We start from the raw sequence: 16,972 nt of genomic DNA on the forward strand, positions 1-16,972 counted from the left end.
AGGCACGATTTTAGGCATTTGGGATACAGGAGTAAATAAATAAATAGTCCCAAAAAATCCCTGAGTTATTGGAGCCTCCAGTCTTGTGGGTGGAGAAGATAAATATAACAAAATACTAAGTAAATTATGTGGCACATAAGAAAGTGTTAAGTGCTGTGGAAAAATTAGACCAGGGGAAGAGAAATTTAAGAGTGGGGATTTGCCACTGTTACACAGGTGATCAGGATAAGCCTACTGAGCACATGATTTTTGAACACATCATTCAAGGTGGAAAGGGAGTTATCCATGCAGATTTCTGGAGGATGAACATCTCAGGTGGAGGAAATATGCAAGGCAAATATCTTAAAGCAGAAATACCTTACATAGAGTTGAAGGGGAGGAGATAATGAGTGGGACAGATAATGTAGGGCCATCTTAAAGGCATCATAAGGAATTTAACTTTTACTCTGTTATATGAAAAAATACTGCAGGGTTTTGTGTGTTTTTTTGTAAATATCTTTTTGAGCTTTTATTACAAAAATTCAAACAATAAAACGTATACAAAGTAAAAAATAGTAGCTCTGAAATGAGTGAAGGGGGTCAAAAAGTACAAACTTCCAGTTATAAAAGTCCCGGGGACGTAATGTACAGCTTGGTGACTGTAGTTAATAATACTGTATACTGCAGGGTTTTAAAGAGAGCATTGATATGATCTGACTTCCATTTTCAAAGGACTCCTCTCATTGTAATGTGGAAAATAGACTTTAGAGAGGGAGAAGAGCAACAGTCATACCAGCTAGAAGGCTATTACAGTGACCCAGGTAAAAGATCTTGGTTGCCAGTATTAGTATTGTAGCAGTGAAGGTGGAAGGAAGTTGTCCTGGATAAATTTTGAAAGTAGAGTAGGGATTTGTGCACAGGTTGGATATGGGGTATGAAAGAAAGAGAGGAGTAAAAGATATCAAAATTTGGGGTCCAAATGACTTGAAGTGTGGAGTTGCAATTTACTGTGATGGGGAAAAACTATGTCTATAGTAGGTTTGGGGCAGAGTGAAGGGGCCAAAGAGGGAAGCAGTTTGAAGATGTTAAGTTTGAGATGTCTGCTGGATATTAAGAAGAGCTGTTGAATAAGCATTTGGAGAAATACATTTGGAGTTCGGGAAAGAGGTTTGGGCTATAGATATAAATTTGGTAGTCATTGGCATCTGCATGGTTTTTAAGGCCATGAGACAAGACGATGTAATCAATGGAGTGTAGCAAGAAAGGAGAAAAGAACCAAGGACTGAGTCTTGTGGAATTCCAACAATGAGAGCTAAAGGAGAAGAAGCAGAGCCAATAAAAGAAATCTGTGAAGTGGTGAATAGTAAGAGGAGAAGAAAAGAGAGTGTGGTATCCTGGAACTCAAGTGAGGAAGGTGTACCAAAGAGAAGATGGTCAACTGTATTGAATGAGGCTGATAGGTCACAGTATATGAACGATGAGAAACTGACCATCAGTTGGATCCAATTTCTGAGAAATAATGGGAATGGAAGCCTGATTACAATGGGTTTAAGAGAGAATAGGATAAGATGAAATGGCAAATTTGAGTATGGACCTCTTGCCAAGAGTTGTGCTATAGAGGATGAAAAGGGAAATGAGGTAGCTCAAGGAGAAGTGGGATCAAGAGATTTTTTTGTATGTTTGTTTAAAAATTTTTTTTGATGGGAGAAGTGGAGATACATTTGTATGGTGATTGGAATGATCTGGTAGAAAAGGAAAATGAAAGGCCAGGGGGCTTTTTTGTATCCATTGAGAACTGAACCAAAGGGCATGCATTTCACTATATTAAAGGAGATTTAAGGTGAATATTAGGAAGAACTTCATGATCAGAACATAGTATCACAGGAAGTTATTAAAATTTATCCTCTTACACTTAAAAATATTAACATAAATAATAATGTAATAGATGGTCATGAAGTATTCCCAGCACTAGAGATCCTGGGGAGACAGGATGAGTAAACCCCTGTCTAGTTTTCAGGAATTTATTATAGGACAGTGGCTAAGAGTATGGACACTGGAGCTGGTTGGGTTGAATCCTGGCTCTACCACTTATTAGCTGTGTGGACTTGGACGGGTCACTTAAACTCTCTTTGCTTAAGCTTGCACATTTGTAAAATGGAGTAACAATAGTATGTACCTTATATGTCAGTTATGAGAATTAAATATAGTTAAAGAAATGCCTTAAACATAGCAAGTGGTGTGTATAGCTATTTATTAGTCAAATTCGCTATTATTAGTCAAATGTTATATGGGCTCATTTAATGGAGGTAAGATTAGAGTATCATTGTGGCATAGAAGAGACAGATGTTCATTTTGACTTAGAGGTCAGGAAGGGTCCCAGAATGCTTTAGCTACAAGGCACATTTAAATGGACCTTGCAGAATGAGTCAGACTTTACCAGGTAGAGTAAAGCTAAATACAGACTTGTGAAGCAAAGACTCAGAATTTGAGAGTTCCTGATGTATTTGAGAATAGAGAGATCAGGGGTGTTGTAAGATTAGGGTGGAAAGTTAACACCGGAGACACAGCTGCAGGACCTTGAATGTCTTCTACAGAGTTTGGACTTGGCCCTGTATACAGGGTGCTATTACAGAGTCCTAAGAGGGGGGTTACTCCAGGGAGGAAAAGAAAGGTAGATGGGGATGGCCCCAGGCACCATGAACTCAACACGTTTAACTCTAAACTGGTCATCCTGCCCTTATTTCCATGGCATCGCCAGCCACTCCAACTTCATTTTTTGCTCAGTCCTTTGGTTACAGCCTCAGATTCTCTCACTTTTTAACGTTCTCTCTCACCTTTATGTGCTTGTATTTTCTGCTCCCTCTGCATGATTACTTATTATCTTCAGAGTCAGCTTAGGCTGAGCTGTGGAATTTTTCCTCACTCTCTAGACAGGCAGTAAAAACTCTTCCAACAACAAGGCCCAGAGTGCTCTGGACTTCCCTGACACAGCATTTATCCCTCTTTATTTAGTTTTTAGTTTTCCCCTGAAAAACAAAACAAGACAAAACCAATAGCAACAAAAAATCCTTTAAATTCCTCAAGTTCTCCCATGGTACTTGAAATACTATATAATCATACAAGCTGAGTAAGCGAGTAAATCAGTAAAATAACAATTTTTAATTGTTTAAGAAAAAAGTGATCAGAGAGTAAGGAGAATGATGTGGAGAAAGTGATATTGAGAATCCACAAAGAGGTTCAAGGAAGTCTCCCCCAGAAAAGTAATCTTGGGAAATCACTTTAAGTTTTCTAGATTCATTGTTGGATATTGTTAGCTTTTGAGTTTCCTTTTTTAAAAAAATGAAGATTTCAAAGCACATAAAATTAAAGGCTCAAACCCAGTCCAAAACATTATCTTCCCAAGGTCTAAACTAAATGGGAAACTTCCAACTACAAAAGAAAACAGTGCTTGAATGAGAGGCTACTTTCTGATAGAGATGAAATCCAACCCGTTCAGGACTAATGTGAACGTGGATTAACTTGACATGATGTGTGGTCCTCAAAGTCATCCCTTGGAGACCTATGGTTCCCTAGAGACAAAGGCAAATGAGAATGCACTAAATTACCTACAGAGGCAGCTCAGCTTCCCCGCGCAGGGCTCACGTCATGCTTCTCCCTACGCTGCTGCCTCAGCAGAGAATTCCTCCGCTTCATTCTCTGCCCATCACGTCACCATCCGGCTTCCACCTCTAGACACAGAGGCTGCCTCCTTCCATTGACATTTTGGATATGTCTTACAATCAGAAGGAACGCATCTAAAATACTTCTACCGCTGTTTTCATTCTGACTTGAATTGCAATTGATTGTTTACATATTTTCCCCTCCTATACTCACCCCTCTCTTTTACACGCACACACACACACACACACACAAGCATACGCACACATTCAAATGTAAGCTTAGAAGTAAAAGGTTAGGGCTTACTTGTGTCTCACAGAGCCTTTTATATTATAATTTAGTAAGTGTTCAGAGAAGGAAGAAATTAATGTTGGAGAATAAATACATGGAAAGCGCTTGGTAAATTCTTGTGGATTGTTTCCCGAATAGAGGATAACAGTATGAAAAAAAAAGAAAAAAAGGAAAGAAAGAAAGAAAGAGAAAGATATTTGGGCACAGAGTTTATTGAGTTGAAAAATGCAATTAGGTAGCACCATTTATACAACCTTGAATTTGGGGTATCAGAATAGAATGTTAATGTATCTCTCTTTTTAATAAAGAATTTACTATAAAAGGACATTAAATAAGGGAAGAAAAGGGAATATGGTTCAGGAAAATGGAAAGATCTACTCTACTGTTTGTAAAATGCTCCCTGAGATTCATTTACAGACAGGATGTGGACTGTGACACCAGGCAATATGCAAGTTTGCACTTATTGGATTCTGTGAAAAATAAAACGGGAACCTACCTCATTTGATTGAGATCTTGGCATAGCTTAAAGGAGACTAAAGAAACCTAGTTTTCTTAGCTGGCTAAAGTTATGAAATGGGGGGAATTTTCAGAAAATAAGGGGTCAGACAAGTTTTTCAAATTTTTCCAAACCAGAGGTTAGTTAGTGAATAATAAACACCACAAGGATCTGTGTTGCCCGATTGTGCCTTCTTCCAAACTCAGAAAGAATACAAATGACATAGTGATGCAATGTTTATATGTTTTATCTTGTCAGAAGTACCTTAACATGTAAGGAAGTCATTCATTTTCTGGGTCAAAAGTAAAGGCTATGACCATGTGGAAGACAGAAATGTTTTCAAACTTCTGTTTTTATTCCTACATCCACACACATTACTGATTCTGTGTAGCTCTTTTCACTTGCAGTGGCCTTCATCCCAAATCCTGCCTCTAAAATTCGACTCTCATCAGCTATATGGCAAGAGCCCACCCAAGTCCGTCATCACCACCATTTTCAAAAAGTGTTTATCAACCCTCAAGTGGAGCACTTTGCCAGTTACCAGGGCAGAAACCACTCCCGAGGTGAGTGGATTTTCTGATTCATCACCTTCGAAACGGAGAGTGGCGTGGAGGTGTGGGCCGCGGGGGATGGCCGGGGGGTGGGGAGGGGTCCTTCTGAAGGTGGGTTTAGAGAGGAACTGGAGGCTCTAAAACCTCACCAGTATGCTCTCATTGTTCTGTGAAAACCCCTCCATCTTTCTCTGGAATATCAATTCAGCTCGTGGGGATTTTTCTCTTTTCTTTTTTATGAGCACACAATCTATGCTGTTCTCCTAAAGCAAAGCAATCGCCGATAGAGGAAGCTTGGGCCAGGCGTCTCTGGAGGGCTTGGATACTTTTCCAGGTCAAACCAGACAGTAATTAATCCTGGACTTTTATATTCAGAAGGGTAAGAAACTGTTCTGTGCCCTAATACTGTCAGGGTTTTTATGTTTTTGTTTTTAAAACCATGGCACGAATGTATTTACCTTCTAAAAAGGAGCTAACTCAAAGACATGCTCATTTAGAACAGCATAAAATTTGATAATATCAAAAGAAGATGTTATTTTGGAAGGGTAGAGATGAAAGACTTAAAAAAAGACTAAGAAAAGAATTCTAATTTGCTCTTTAAGAAAACTGTTTCATACAGGATACAGCACATGTCATTTGGGATTTTAAAAACTTGGCAATAAAGGTTGTAAATTTCAGAATTTAATTTCTAAAGAAAAAGGAACAACAGAATTGCATATTCTTCTATGTGAAAACTACTTTGTTGACTTAATCTACAAACAGGTCTTCATTAAAAAATATACACACACCAAGTGAAAACTGCTTATTCAGTGACGCTGCTCACCAAAGGAATTATTCTTTGACTTTGTTTTTAGTTGGGTGTGGAAAGGTAATTTTCCCTCTTGGCTGTAAGCTTAGGGAGTAGCCAGAGTGAACACCCATGTGAACACAAAATAATTAGGAAAGATTCATTCTGAATCAGTTGGTTCCCATGAACAAGCTGGGATTTTTAAATCGGCCCTGATCCAATTTACTTAAAATGTAGACTTGGGAGTGGGTAAGCAAGTGAACAAGGAAAAAGACTGAATCAGGGACAACTAGATGTTTAAGTGTTTTGAGATCATTAGGATAGATAGATCAAAATGAACATTCATAAGAAATATAATTAGTTAGAGCCTTTATTACTTCTCTTATTAATCATTATTTTAAAAGAATGAGAAAAATATTAGCATTATAGTTTCTGTCTCACAAGTTTGGCTTTGTTAAAGTATAGATAGATAAAATTCTAGAAAGTTAGATATTCTCAATACTTAGAATAGATAATTCTTTTTTTCCTAAGGAAAGAAACTTATTTCACTTTTCTATTTATACTGTGCAAAGTCAAGTTAATAAGCATATGAGGTAGTTTTCTTCAAGAGATTAAGAATAACTTATTAGAGAATATAACTTTCTTTTTCAACTTGTACAGTTAAAGAATTTTAATGGGAATATTAGAGTATGTAATAACTTTATTTTATTCAATATTTGCTTGAAAGATGGGATCAACATAAATTGTTATAGATAGTTGCCTAAAATGTGCATGGGATACTTGTTTTCAATGTTATGAGTAAGAGGTCAAATTCTACCCATCAAGCTTGTTGGTACAACTACAAATAGCTTTGGAGGGAAAAAAAGGCACAACCCAAGCATTGTTAGTTAATTCACAAGTGCAATTAGTTACAAGGGTTTCACCCATAATTCTTTAAAGTCTTAGTGTATTATTCCAACTGATAATAGCAGACGTTAATGCTGAAAAGTTGATCTGATTATAGCATAATTCTGAGTGCTTCTTTTCTTGTAATAACAATTACTTGCTTCGATCATGAAAATATGTTGTGTGCACATATATTGAAAACAAAATCTCATAGGTTTTTTTCTTCTTGAGAAAAATTCTACCAGCTCAAATGTATTTTCAGAATTTTGTATCTCTCTACTTTATAAAAACATAGTCATAGTTAGACTTCCAGAATGACTTTATAGTGCTATAAAATAATCTCTGGTGGAAAAAACACAGGGTTCTATATTCAAAGTTTGGCAGATAAAGAAAAAGTTACTTTAAAATGTTCTGATTAGAGGCTACTGAGCCCATTGGAAATCATTGTTGACTTGAGATAGAGAGGTTTCTGCTCTTGTAACCAAGCAAATGACACGTCACTGAAATAATCTCAGCTCTCTTTTTGTCACTTGAAAAATATGGAGATAGCCACCAATCAACACCCACTTCTTTAACAGGAATATTGTGTTCATAATGATAATAATTGAGAAAGATTTTGAACTGGAAAGATACGGTGCAAATATAAAAACATTAGATTGTTAACATTCTGCAACTTAATATAGCAGAGTTTTTACCTTAATACTTAGGCGTAATCTCTATAATTTTACAGTCTGAATGTTTTCCCTTTAATTTTCCAGGAATTATTAAATGAGTAAAGTTTACCTTTTATTGGAAAGAAAATATAACCTTAAATGCCATTTTTGATTAAAATGATCTTTTAGTCGAGCTGATCAATTTTTATTCATTACCTCATGTCTGCATATTTCTACATGCCATAATTATATTGTATAAACAATTTTACATGATAATATTTTTATTGAATATGGTTTTTCTTTTTTAAAGGTATTGCCACACTATCTTGTCTTATCAGAATGCTTTAAACTGTTTCATTAAGTCAATATATTTTGGGTTTCTGACTTTTTTTTCCTCCTTGATTTTGTTTTTAATGTTGCAGATACCCCATTAACATCCTCATGAATTTCTTTTGCTGTCTCAAATGGTTTCCTTAAGATAACTTATTCTTAGTTTTCTCTTCCCCCCATGCATACCATACCTTATAGAGCCGTTAAACTGAGAGGTAGTATTTTATTTTATTTTTCAAGTCCGCCCTCAATTAGTATATTAGTTTCTTGAAGGAAGGGAATACATGTTGCTGATATTTATATTCTAAGCCCCTACCATAGGTGCTTGATAAACATCTATTGAATAAATACATGAACTTCCAGAAATGGAATAATTATGATATGGATTTTTTTCATGATTCTTGAATACATCATTCCCAAAAGCATTGTATAATTTATAAAGCTACTAACAGTGTTTTCTTGGGTCAATTTCACCACAACATAGCCATCAGTATCATTGAACATGTTTTTGGCGTTCTTATAGGTGTAGTATATCATCTCCAGGTTGTTACAATTTATGCCTCTTTGATTATAAGCAAGGATAAATATTTTCCAAGTACTTTTGGGGTACTAATTTAAAAATATCTTTACTTAGCCATTATTTGTTTATTTATTCATCTTACTTAACATCGCCTCAACATTTGTTATCTGAAGCATATTTTATGTCTATTTCTTCTCTTTAACGCTAAAATAATATTTTGGGTCAGTGATTTCTTTAATCATTTTAAAGTAAAATTTTAAAGTGATTATGTGAAGATAACACTTTTGAAAGTGACTTGAAATTTGGCCTAGTTTCTATACAATTAAATTTAATGATCCTTTAGCAAAGCCACTCCCAGAATTTTGAAATGAGTTACTTCATTGAAGATCTCAACATTATAGTACAAAATAAATTATACAGAATGAGAAATTTTAAACCTTAGGCCCAAAGTACTGCTTTCCTGAATGTGCGCTTTACCCATTTATTCACTCTCTCATCCGTCAGCCACTTGAACTGCAGTACAGGGCTACATGATGCATAAAATACTTGACATGCCCTAAATTTCTGTGTCCATTCAACATTTGTTAACTTACAGACCTTTTTCTAGTCTCTCAGGTTACACTTCCTTCCCCCAAGGAATTTTGAATCTGTATTGTTTTCTCTACATGAGGTTCCATTCCTTCTCATTTTTTTCCTTTGAAGTACTACCTAATTTTAAAGATCCAGCTCATCCTATGCCATTTCCATAAAGTTCCCAACTTCCTCAGTCAAAATTCATCTCTTCCTCTTGTATCTCTCGGATAACTTTGTTTTCAGCTCTATTTTAAAGCACATGTCCTATTCTGGTTTTTGTTATAGTCATAAGATGGTATAATGGTTAAAAGCGTAGTCTGGGATCAGACTTCCTGGCTTTGAATGCCATTTCTACATCACTGTTACCTTGGGCAAGTTTCTTCACGTCTCTGTGCCTCGGTCTCCTCATCTGCAGTAGGGGACAATAATAGAACATACTCCTGTGTTGTTAATGAGGATTAAGTGAGATAATGTGTGTGAAGCGCATACACGAAAGACTCAAAGAATGTTAGCTGTTATCTTTCTCCTTAGTTTGTGAGTTGCTAGAAAAGGGGGTTCTATTTTATTGCTCTTTGAATCTCTGATAATTATCACAGTAAAAATCAGGCAGTAATAACTAGATAAATAACATTTTAATCTAGAACAAGTTTTCTAAGGGGTCCTTAATCTGCTTTGGAAAGCACCAAAGCATTCTGGATAAATCTGTAAAGGAACAGATAATCAGATTGATTAAAAGTAAAAGTATTAGGAAGAAAAATGAAATTACTGGGTTGGCCAAAAAGTTCATTTAGGTTTTTCCATAAGATGGTATGATAAACCCGAACGAACTTTTGGGCCAGCCCAATACTTGAAAAACTATATGTCCTTGAAACTGCAGGTTCATTCAATGTGACTGAATTGAAGAATAGATCCCTCAACTGTTTTTCAAAGCCTTTGTTGATGGGTAAATTTGGCTTGCTGGGTAGATTTCTGAAAAATCAATTTATTTTCATTTACCAAAAATGTGCTACATATCAAAGTGGAATCTGAGACCCAAATACATCATTTACAGCTGGAATTATCAAGATCTGGTTGCAAGACTCCTCAACCACTGTTAAGAGTACATCTCTAAATCCCTCTGGTCACCCATCAGAAAGGCTAAAATAAAAAGATGGAAAATATTGTCAAAAATATAGAGCAATTGGAACTCTCACACATTATAGTTGCAACATAAATTGGTAGAAACACTTTGGAAAATTGTTTGGTACTATCTGTTAAAACAAATGAACAAGTGCCTACCCTATGGCTTAGCAATTCCACTTCCTTGATATATACCTATCACAAATGAATGAATATATGCACTGAAAGACACATATATGAGAATGTTTATCACAGTACTATTCATAACATCCCCAACCTAAAACTGCTCAAATGTTCATCAATAGTAGAATGGATAATATATTACAGTATGTTCATATAATGAAATACTGTACAGCAATGAGAATAACCAATCCAATCCATAACTACCCCCAAATATATGAATGAGTCATACAAACATAATGTTGGTTGGAAGCCAGACACAAGAAGAGAACATACAGCATTATTTCATTTATTCAAGGTAAATAAACAAAAGTTTAATAACAAAAAACAGGCAAAACTATGCTGTTAGAATTCAGGCTAGTAGTTACATTAGAAGTTGGTGATGGAAAGCGTTCTGTTAATGTTCTAGATCATGATCAGAGAGCTAGTTACATGAGATGTAATACTTATCTGATAAAAATTCACTGAGCCATATGCTTGTGATAGGTGCAGTTTTCAGAGGCACCATAGGTATACCATATTTATATTATATGTTAATTTAAAAAGTAATTAAATCTTCCCTATGAATCTGGATAGAGATTTTTTTTAAATTTTTTTTAAATTTTTTTATATATTTTATTTTATTTATTTATTTTTTTTTAAGATTTTTAGAAATTTCATGTAATGTCTGAAACATTTATATTAACATATTTCCATACATATTTCCATACAAATACAAATATAAGATTTTTAGAAATTTCATGTAATGTCTGAAACATTTATATTAACATATTTCCATACAAATAACCCAATGAAAGTTTAGTATTAGTTGTTTTGTTTGTTTTTTTATAGTGCAGGTTCTTATTAGGCATCAATTTTATACACATCAGTGTATACATGTCAATCCCAATCGCCCAATTCAGCACACCACCATCCCCACCCCACCGCAGTTTTCCCCCCTTGGTGTCCATATGTCCATTCTCTACATCTGTGTCTCAACTTCTGCCCTGCAAACTGGCTCATCTGTACCATTTTTCTAGGTTCCACATACATGCATTAATATACGATATTTGTTTTTCTCTTTCTGAGTTACTTCACTGTGTATGACAGTCTCTAGATCCATCCACGTCTCAACAAATGACTCAATTTCGTTCCTTTTTATGGCTGAGTAATATTCCATTGTATATATGTACCATGACTTCTTTAGCCATTCGTCTGTTGATGGGCATTTAGGTTGCTTCCATGACCTGGCTATTGTAAATAGTGCTGCAATGAACATTCGGGTGCATGTGTCTTTTTGAATTACGGTTTTCTCTGGGTATATGCCTAGTAGTGGGATTGCTGGGTCATATGGTAATTCTATTTTTAGTTTTTTAAGGAACCTCCATATTGTTCTCCATAGTGGCTGTATCAATTTACATTCCCACCAACAGTGCAAGAGGTTTCCCTTTTCTCCACACCCTCTCCAGCATTTGTTGTTTGTAGATTTTCTGATGATGCCCATTCTAACAGGAGTGAGGTGATACCTCATTGTACTTTTGATTTGCATTTCTCTAATAATTAGTGATGTTGAGCAGCTTTTCACGTGCTTCGTGGCCGTCTGTATGTCTTCTTTGGAGAAATGTCTATTTAGGTCTTCTGCCCATTTTTGGATTGGGGTGTTTGTTTCTTTAATATTGAGCTGAATGAGCTGTTTATATATTTTGGAGATTAATCCTTTGTCCGTTGATTCGTTTGCAAATATTTTCTCCCATTCTGAGGGTTGTCTTTTCCTCTTGTTTATGGTTTCCTTTGCTGTGCAAAAGCTTGGAAGTTTCATTAGGTCCCACTTGTTTATTTTTGTTTTTATTTCCATTACTCTAGGAGGTGGATCAAAAAAGATCTTGCTGTGATTTATGTCAAAGAGTGTTCTTCCTATGTTTTCCTCTAAGAGTTTTATAGTGTCCAGTCTTATATTTAGGTCTCGAATCCATTTTGAGTTTATTTTTGTGTATGGTGTTAGGAAGTATTCTAATTTCATTCTTTTACATGTAGCTGTCCAGTTTTCCCAGCACCACTTATTGAAGAGACTGTCTTTTCTCCATTGTATATCTTTGCCTCCTTTGTCATAGATTAGTTGACCATAGGTGCGTGGGTTAATCTCTGGGCTTTCTATCCTGTTCCATTGATCTATGTTTCTGTTTTTGTGCCAGTACCATATTGTCTTGATTACTGTAGCTTGGTAGTATAGTCTGAAGTCAGGGAGTCTGATTCCTCCAGCTCCATTTTTTTGCCTCAAGACTGCTTTGCCTATTCGGGGTCTTTTGTGTCTCCATACAAATTTGAAGATGATTTGTTCTAGCTCCGTAAAAAATGCCATTGGTAATTTGATAGGGATTGCATTGAATCTGTAGATTGCTTTGGGTAGTATACTCATTTTCACAATGTTGATTCTTCCAATCCAAGAACATGGTATATCTCTCCATCTGTTGGTATCATCTTTAATTTCTTTCATCAGTGTCTTATAGTTTTCTGCATACAGGTCTTTTGTCTCCCTAGGTAGGTTTATTCCTAGGTATTTTATTCTTTTTGTTGCAATGGTAAATGGGAGTGTTTCCATAATTTCTCTTTCAGATTTTTCATCACTAGTGTATAGGAATGCAAGAGATTTCTGTGCATTCATTTTGTATCCTGCAACTTTACCATATCCATTAATTAGCTCTAGCAGTTTTCTGGTGGAAGTTTTAGGATTCTCTATGTATAGTATCATGTCATCCGCAAACAGTGACAGTTTTACTTCTTCTTTTCCAATTTGTATTCCTTTTATTTCTTTTTCTTCTCTGATTGCCGTGGCTAGGACTTCCAGAACTATGTTGAATAATAGTGGTGAGAGTGGACATCCTTGTCTCGTTCCTGATCTTAGAGGAAATGCTTTCAGTTTTTCACCATTGAGAATGATGTTTGCCGTGGGTTTGTCATATATGGCCTTTATTATGTTGAGGTAGGTTCCCTCTATGCCCACTTTCTGGAGAGTTTTTATCAGAAATGGGTGTTGAATTTTGTCAAAAGCCTTTTCTGCATCTATTGAGATGATCATATGGTTTTTATTCTTCAATTTGTTAATATGGTGTATCACATTGATTGATTTGCGTATATTGAAGAATCCTTGCATCCCTGGGATAAATCCCACTTGATCGTGGTGTATGATCCTTTTAATGTGTTTTTGGATTCTGTTTGCTAGTATTTTGTTGAGGATTTTTGCATCTATATTCATCAGTGATATTGGTCTGTAATTTTCTTTTTTTGTAGTGTCTTTGTCTGGTTTTGGTATCAGGGTGATGGTGGTCTCATAGAATGAGTTTGGGAGTGTTCCTTCCTCTGCAATTTTTTGGAAGAGTTTGAGAAGGATGGGTGTTAGCTCTTCTCTAAATATTTGATAGAATTCACCTGTGAAGCCATCTGGTCCTGGACTTTTGTTTGTTGGAAGATTTTTAATCACAGTTTCAATTTCATTACTTGTGATTGCTCTGTTCATATTTTCTGTTTCTTCCTGGTTCAGTCTTGGAAGGTTCTACCTTTCTAAGAATTTGTCCATTTCTTCCAGGTTGTCCATTTTATTGGCATAAAGTTGCTTGTAGTAGTCTCTTAGGATGCTTTGTATTTCTGCCGTGTCTGTTGTAACTTCTCCTTTTTCATTTCTGATTTTATTGATTTGAGTCCTCTCCCTCTTTTTCTTGATGAGTCTGGCTAATGGCTTATCAATTTTGTTTATCTTCTCAAAGAACCAACTTTTAGTTTTATTGATCTTTGCTATTGTTTTCTTTGTTTCTATTTCATTTATTTCTGCTCTGATCTTTATGATTTCTTTCCTTCTGCTAACTTTGGGTTTTGCTTGTTCTTCTTTCTCTAGTTTCTTTAGGTGTAAGGTTAGATTGTTTACTTGAGATTTTTCTTGTTTCTTTAGGTAGGCTTGTATAGCTATAAACTTCCCTCTTAGAACTGCTTTTGCTGCATCCCATAGGTTTTGGGTCGTCGTGTTTTCATTGTCATTTGTCTCTAGGTATTTTTTGATTTCCTCTTTGATTTCTTCAGTGATCTCTTGGTTATTTAGTAACGTATTGTTTAGCCTCCAATTGTTTGTGTATTTTACGTTTTTTTCCCTGTAATTCATTTCTAATCTCATAGCGTTGTGGTCATAAAAGATGCTTGATATGATTTCAATTTTCTTAAATTTACTGAGGCTTGATTTGTGACCCTAGATGTGATCTATCCTGGAGAATGTTCCGTGCGCACTTGAGAAGAACATGTAATCTGCTGTTTTTGGATGGAATGTCCTATATATATCAATTAAATCTATCTGGTCTATTGTGTCATTTAAAGCTTCTGTTTCCTTATTTATTTTCATTTTGGATGATCTGTCCATCGGTGTAAGTGAGGTGTTAAAGTCCCCCACTATTATTGTGTTACTGTCGATTTCCTCTTTTATAGCTGTTAGCAGTTGCCTTATGTATTGAGGTGCTCCTATGTTGGGTGCATATATATTGATAATTGTTATATCTTCTTCTTGGATTGATCCCTGGATCATTATGTAGTGTCCTTCCTTGTCTCTTGTAACATTCTTTATTTTAAAGTCTATTTTATCTGATATGAGTATAGCTATTCCAGCTTTCTTTTGATTTCCATTTGCATGGAATATCTTTTTCCATCCCCTCACTTTCAGTCTGTATGTGTCCCTAGGTCTAAAGTGGGTCTCTTGTAGACAGCATATATATGGGTCTTGTTTTTGTATCCATTCAGCCAGTCTATGTCTTTTGGTTGGGGCATTTAATCCATTCACGTTTAAGGTAATTATCGATATGTATGTTCCTATGACCATTTTCTTAATTGTTTTGGGTTTGTTTTTGTAGGTCCTTTTCTTCTCTTGTGTTTCCCACTTAGAGAAGTTCCTTTAGCATTTGTTTTAGAGCTGGTTTGGTGGTGTTGAATTCTCTTAGCTTTTGCTTGTCTGTAAAGCTTTTGATTTCTCCATCAAATCTAAATGAGATCTTGCTGGGTAGAGTAATCTTGGTTGTTGGTTCTTCCCTTTCATCACTTTAAGTATATCATGCCACTCCCTTCTGGCTTGCAGAGTTTCTGCTGAGAAATCAGCTGTTAACCTTATGGGAGTTCCCTTGTATGTTATTTGTCGTTTTTCCCTTGCTGCTTTCAGTGATTTTTCTTTGTCTTTAATTTTTGCCACTTTGATTACTATGTGTCTCGGCGTGTTTCTCCTTGGGTTTATTCTGTATGGGACTCTCTGCGCTTCCTGGACTTGGGTGGCTATTTCCTTTCCCATGTTAGGGAAGTTTTCGACTATAATCTCTTCAAATATTTTCTCTGGTCCTTTCTCTCTCTCTTCTCCTTCTGGGACCCCTATAATGCGAATGTTGTTGCGTTTAATGTTGTCCCAGAGGTCTCTTAGGCTGTCTTCATTTCTTTTCATTCTTTTTTCTTTAGTCTGTTCCGCAGCAGTGAATTTCACCATTCTGTCTTCCAGCTCACTTATCCGTTCTTCTGCCTCAGTTATTCTGCTATTGATTCCTTCTAGTGTAGTTTTCATTTCAGTTATTGTATTGGTCATCTCTGTTTGTTTGTTCTTTAATTCTTCTAGGTCTTTGTTAATCATTTCTTGCATCTTCTCAATCTTTGCCTCCATTCTTATTCCGAGGTCCTGGATCATCTTCACTACCATTATTCTGAATTCTTTTTCTGGAAGGTTGCCTATCTCCACTTCATTTAGTTGTTTTTCTGGGGTTTTTTCTTGTTCCTTCATCTGGTACATAGCCCTCTGCCTTTTCATCTTCTCTATCTTTCTGTAACTGTGGTTTTTGGTCCACAGGCTGCAGGATTGTAGTTTTTCTTGCTTCTGCTGTCTGCCCTCTGGTGGTTGAGGCTATCTAAGAGGCTTGATGGGAGGCTCTGGTGGTGGGTAGAGCTGACTGGTTAGAGCTTTTTATAAACTTGTTTTTGTTAAGAAGTATTTGAATCCCTTTAAAGCAGGCAGCAAAATACATTGTGTAGTCCCTTTCCTAAGCCCAGGACTTCTTGCTTTCATGGTCCAGAGGCGTCTACATTTATGCTTCTCTGTCTGGAAGTGCAACTCTAAGGCTACCTTCCTAGAGTTTGAAGAAAAAAAATAGCCCTTTCCCTAATCTTTAGTGTTCTAACTCAGTCACAGGAAAATCTGGCAATAAGCTCCAGTGTTTACCCACCCATTTAAAGACTTGGAGCCTTTTTGTAAATGGAATTCCTTTGACACCACAGGCACATCCAAAGAGGTCAAGCGTCCTGGGCTGCATAAGGAATAATTAATACCGACTGTTATCTCCCAATTGCGGAAACTAAGAGTTTATATTCTATTCTTGTGTTCTCATTTCCTTACTGGAGGTCCATAGAGGGGCGTCAGTATTCCAGTGGGAAATTTGAAAATGGGTGGAGGTTATGGATGCCTCATCTCTGATGTAACTAGCTTGGTCTACTGGTGGGCAAAGGTGGAGGGACGTATATGCTTAGGGTGACTCTGCCCTGCCTCTCCTTTCTGTGTTCACTTTGGCAAAGAACTGCCTGTACACCTTCATTTCACAAGAAGGATCAGGAAACAAGAAAATGTGTCTCAAATGCAAAGTACCTAAGGTTTTCCAGGTAGCTAATACAGAATAATAACACAAATTCCTTCTTGCTAGCTTAGTTTTTTATTGTGTGCCTTTAGTTGAGCACCAGAAATGAGCTTGATGCTGTCCACAATTCACTTACTATCCCATTCCATGAGATTATGAAGAGCTTAAAATACAATTAGTGTCATCTCTGCTTTCAATGATAATTAAATTATGTATTTGTTGCTGTTCCATGCTTGATGGAAAAATCAGCTTCTTGGCAGAACCAGTGTTTTCACTCTACTTGGTTTAGGGCAAAACTGACTTCCTGTACAACAGTCACTGATATTTGTTCTGTCTG

At 36.1% G+C, this 16,972-nt stretch overlaps 1 protein-coding gene across 12 annotated transcripts in view; it reads right to left on the minus strand.

The window, feature by feature from the left end:
- DSG1 (desmoglein 1) overlaps positions 1-16,972 on the minus strand; it is a 125,563-nt gene that overhangs the window by 82,383 nt on the left and 26,208 nt on the right. For 7 of the 12 annotated variants that reach the window (XM_082354191.1, XM_082354199.1, XM_082354192.1 and 4 more), the window contains one exon: positions 9,089-9,859. The exons of 3 other annotated variants lie outside the window; for them this stretch is intronic. In XM_082354191.1, coding sequence (XP_082210317.1) covers positions 9,089-9,158 — 70 coding nt within the window. In that variant the 5' untranslated portion in view covers positions 9,159-9,859. Of the gene's footprint in view, positions 1-2,813; positions 3,006-9,088; positions 9,860-16,972 lie in introns of all 12 variants that reach the window. 2 more of the 12 variants (XM_082354195.1, XM_082354196.1) reach the window with 1 other exon arrangement.

Source organism: Balaenoptera borealis, assembly GCF_965194805.1.
Source record: "Balaenoptera borealis genome assembly, chromosome: 14".
Classification (NCBI taxonomy): Eukaryota; Metazoa; Chordata; class Mammalia; order Artiodactyla; family Balaenopteridae; genus Balaenoptera; species Balaenoptera borealis.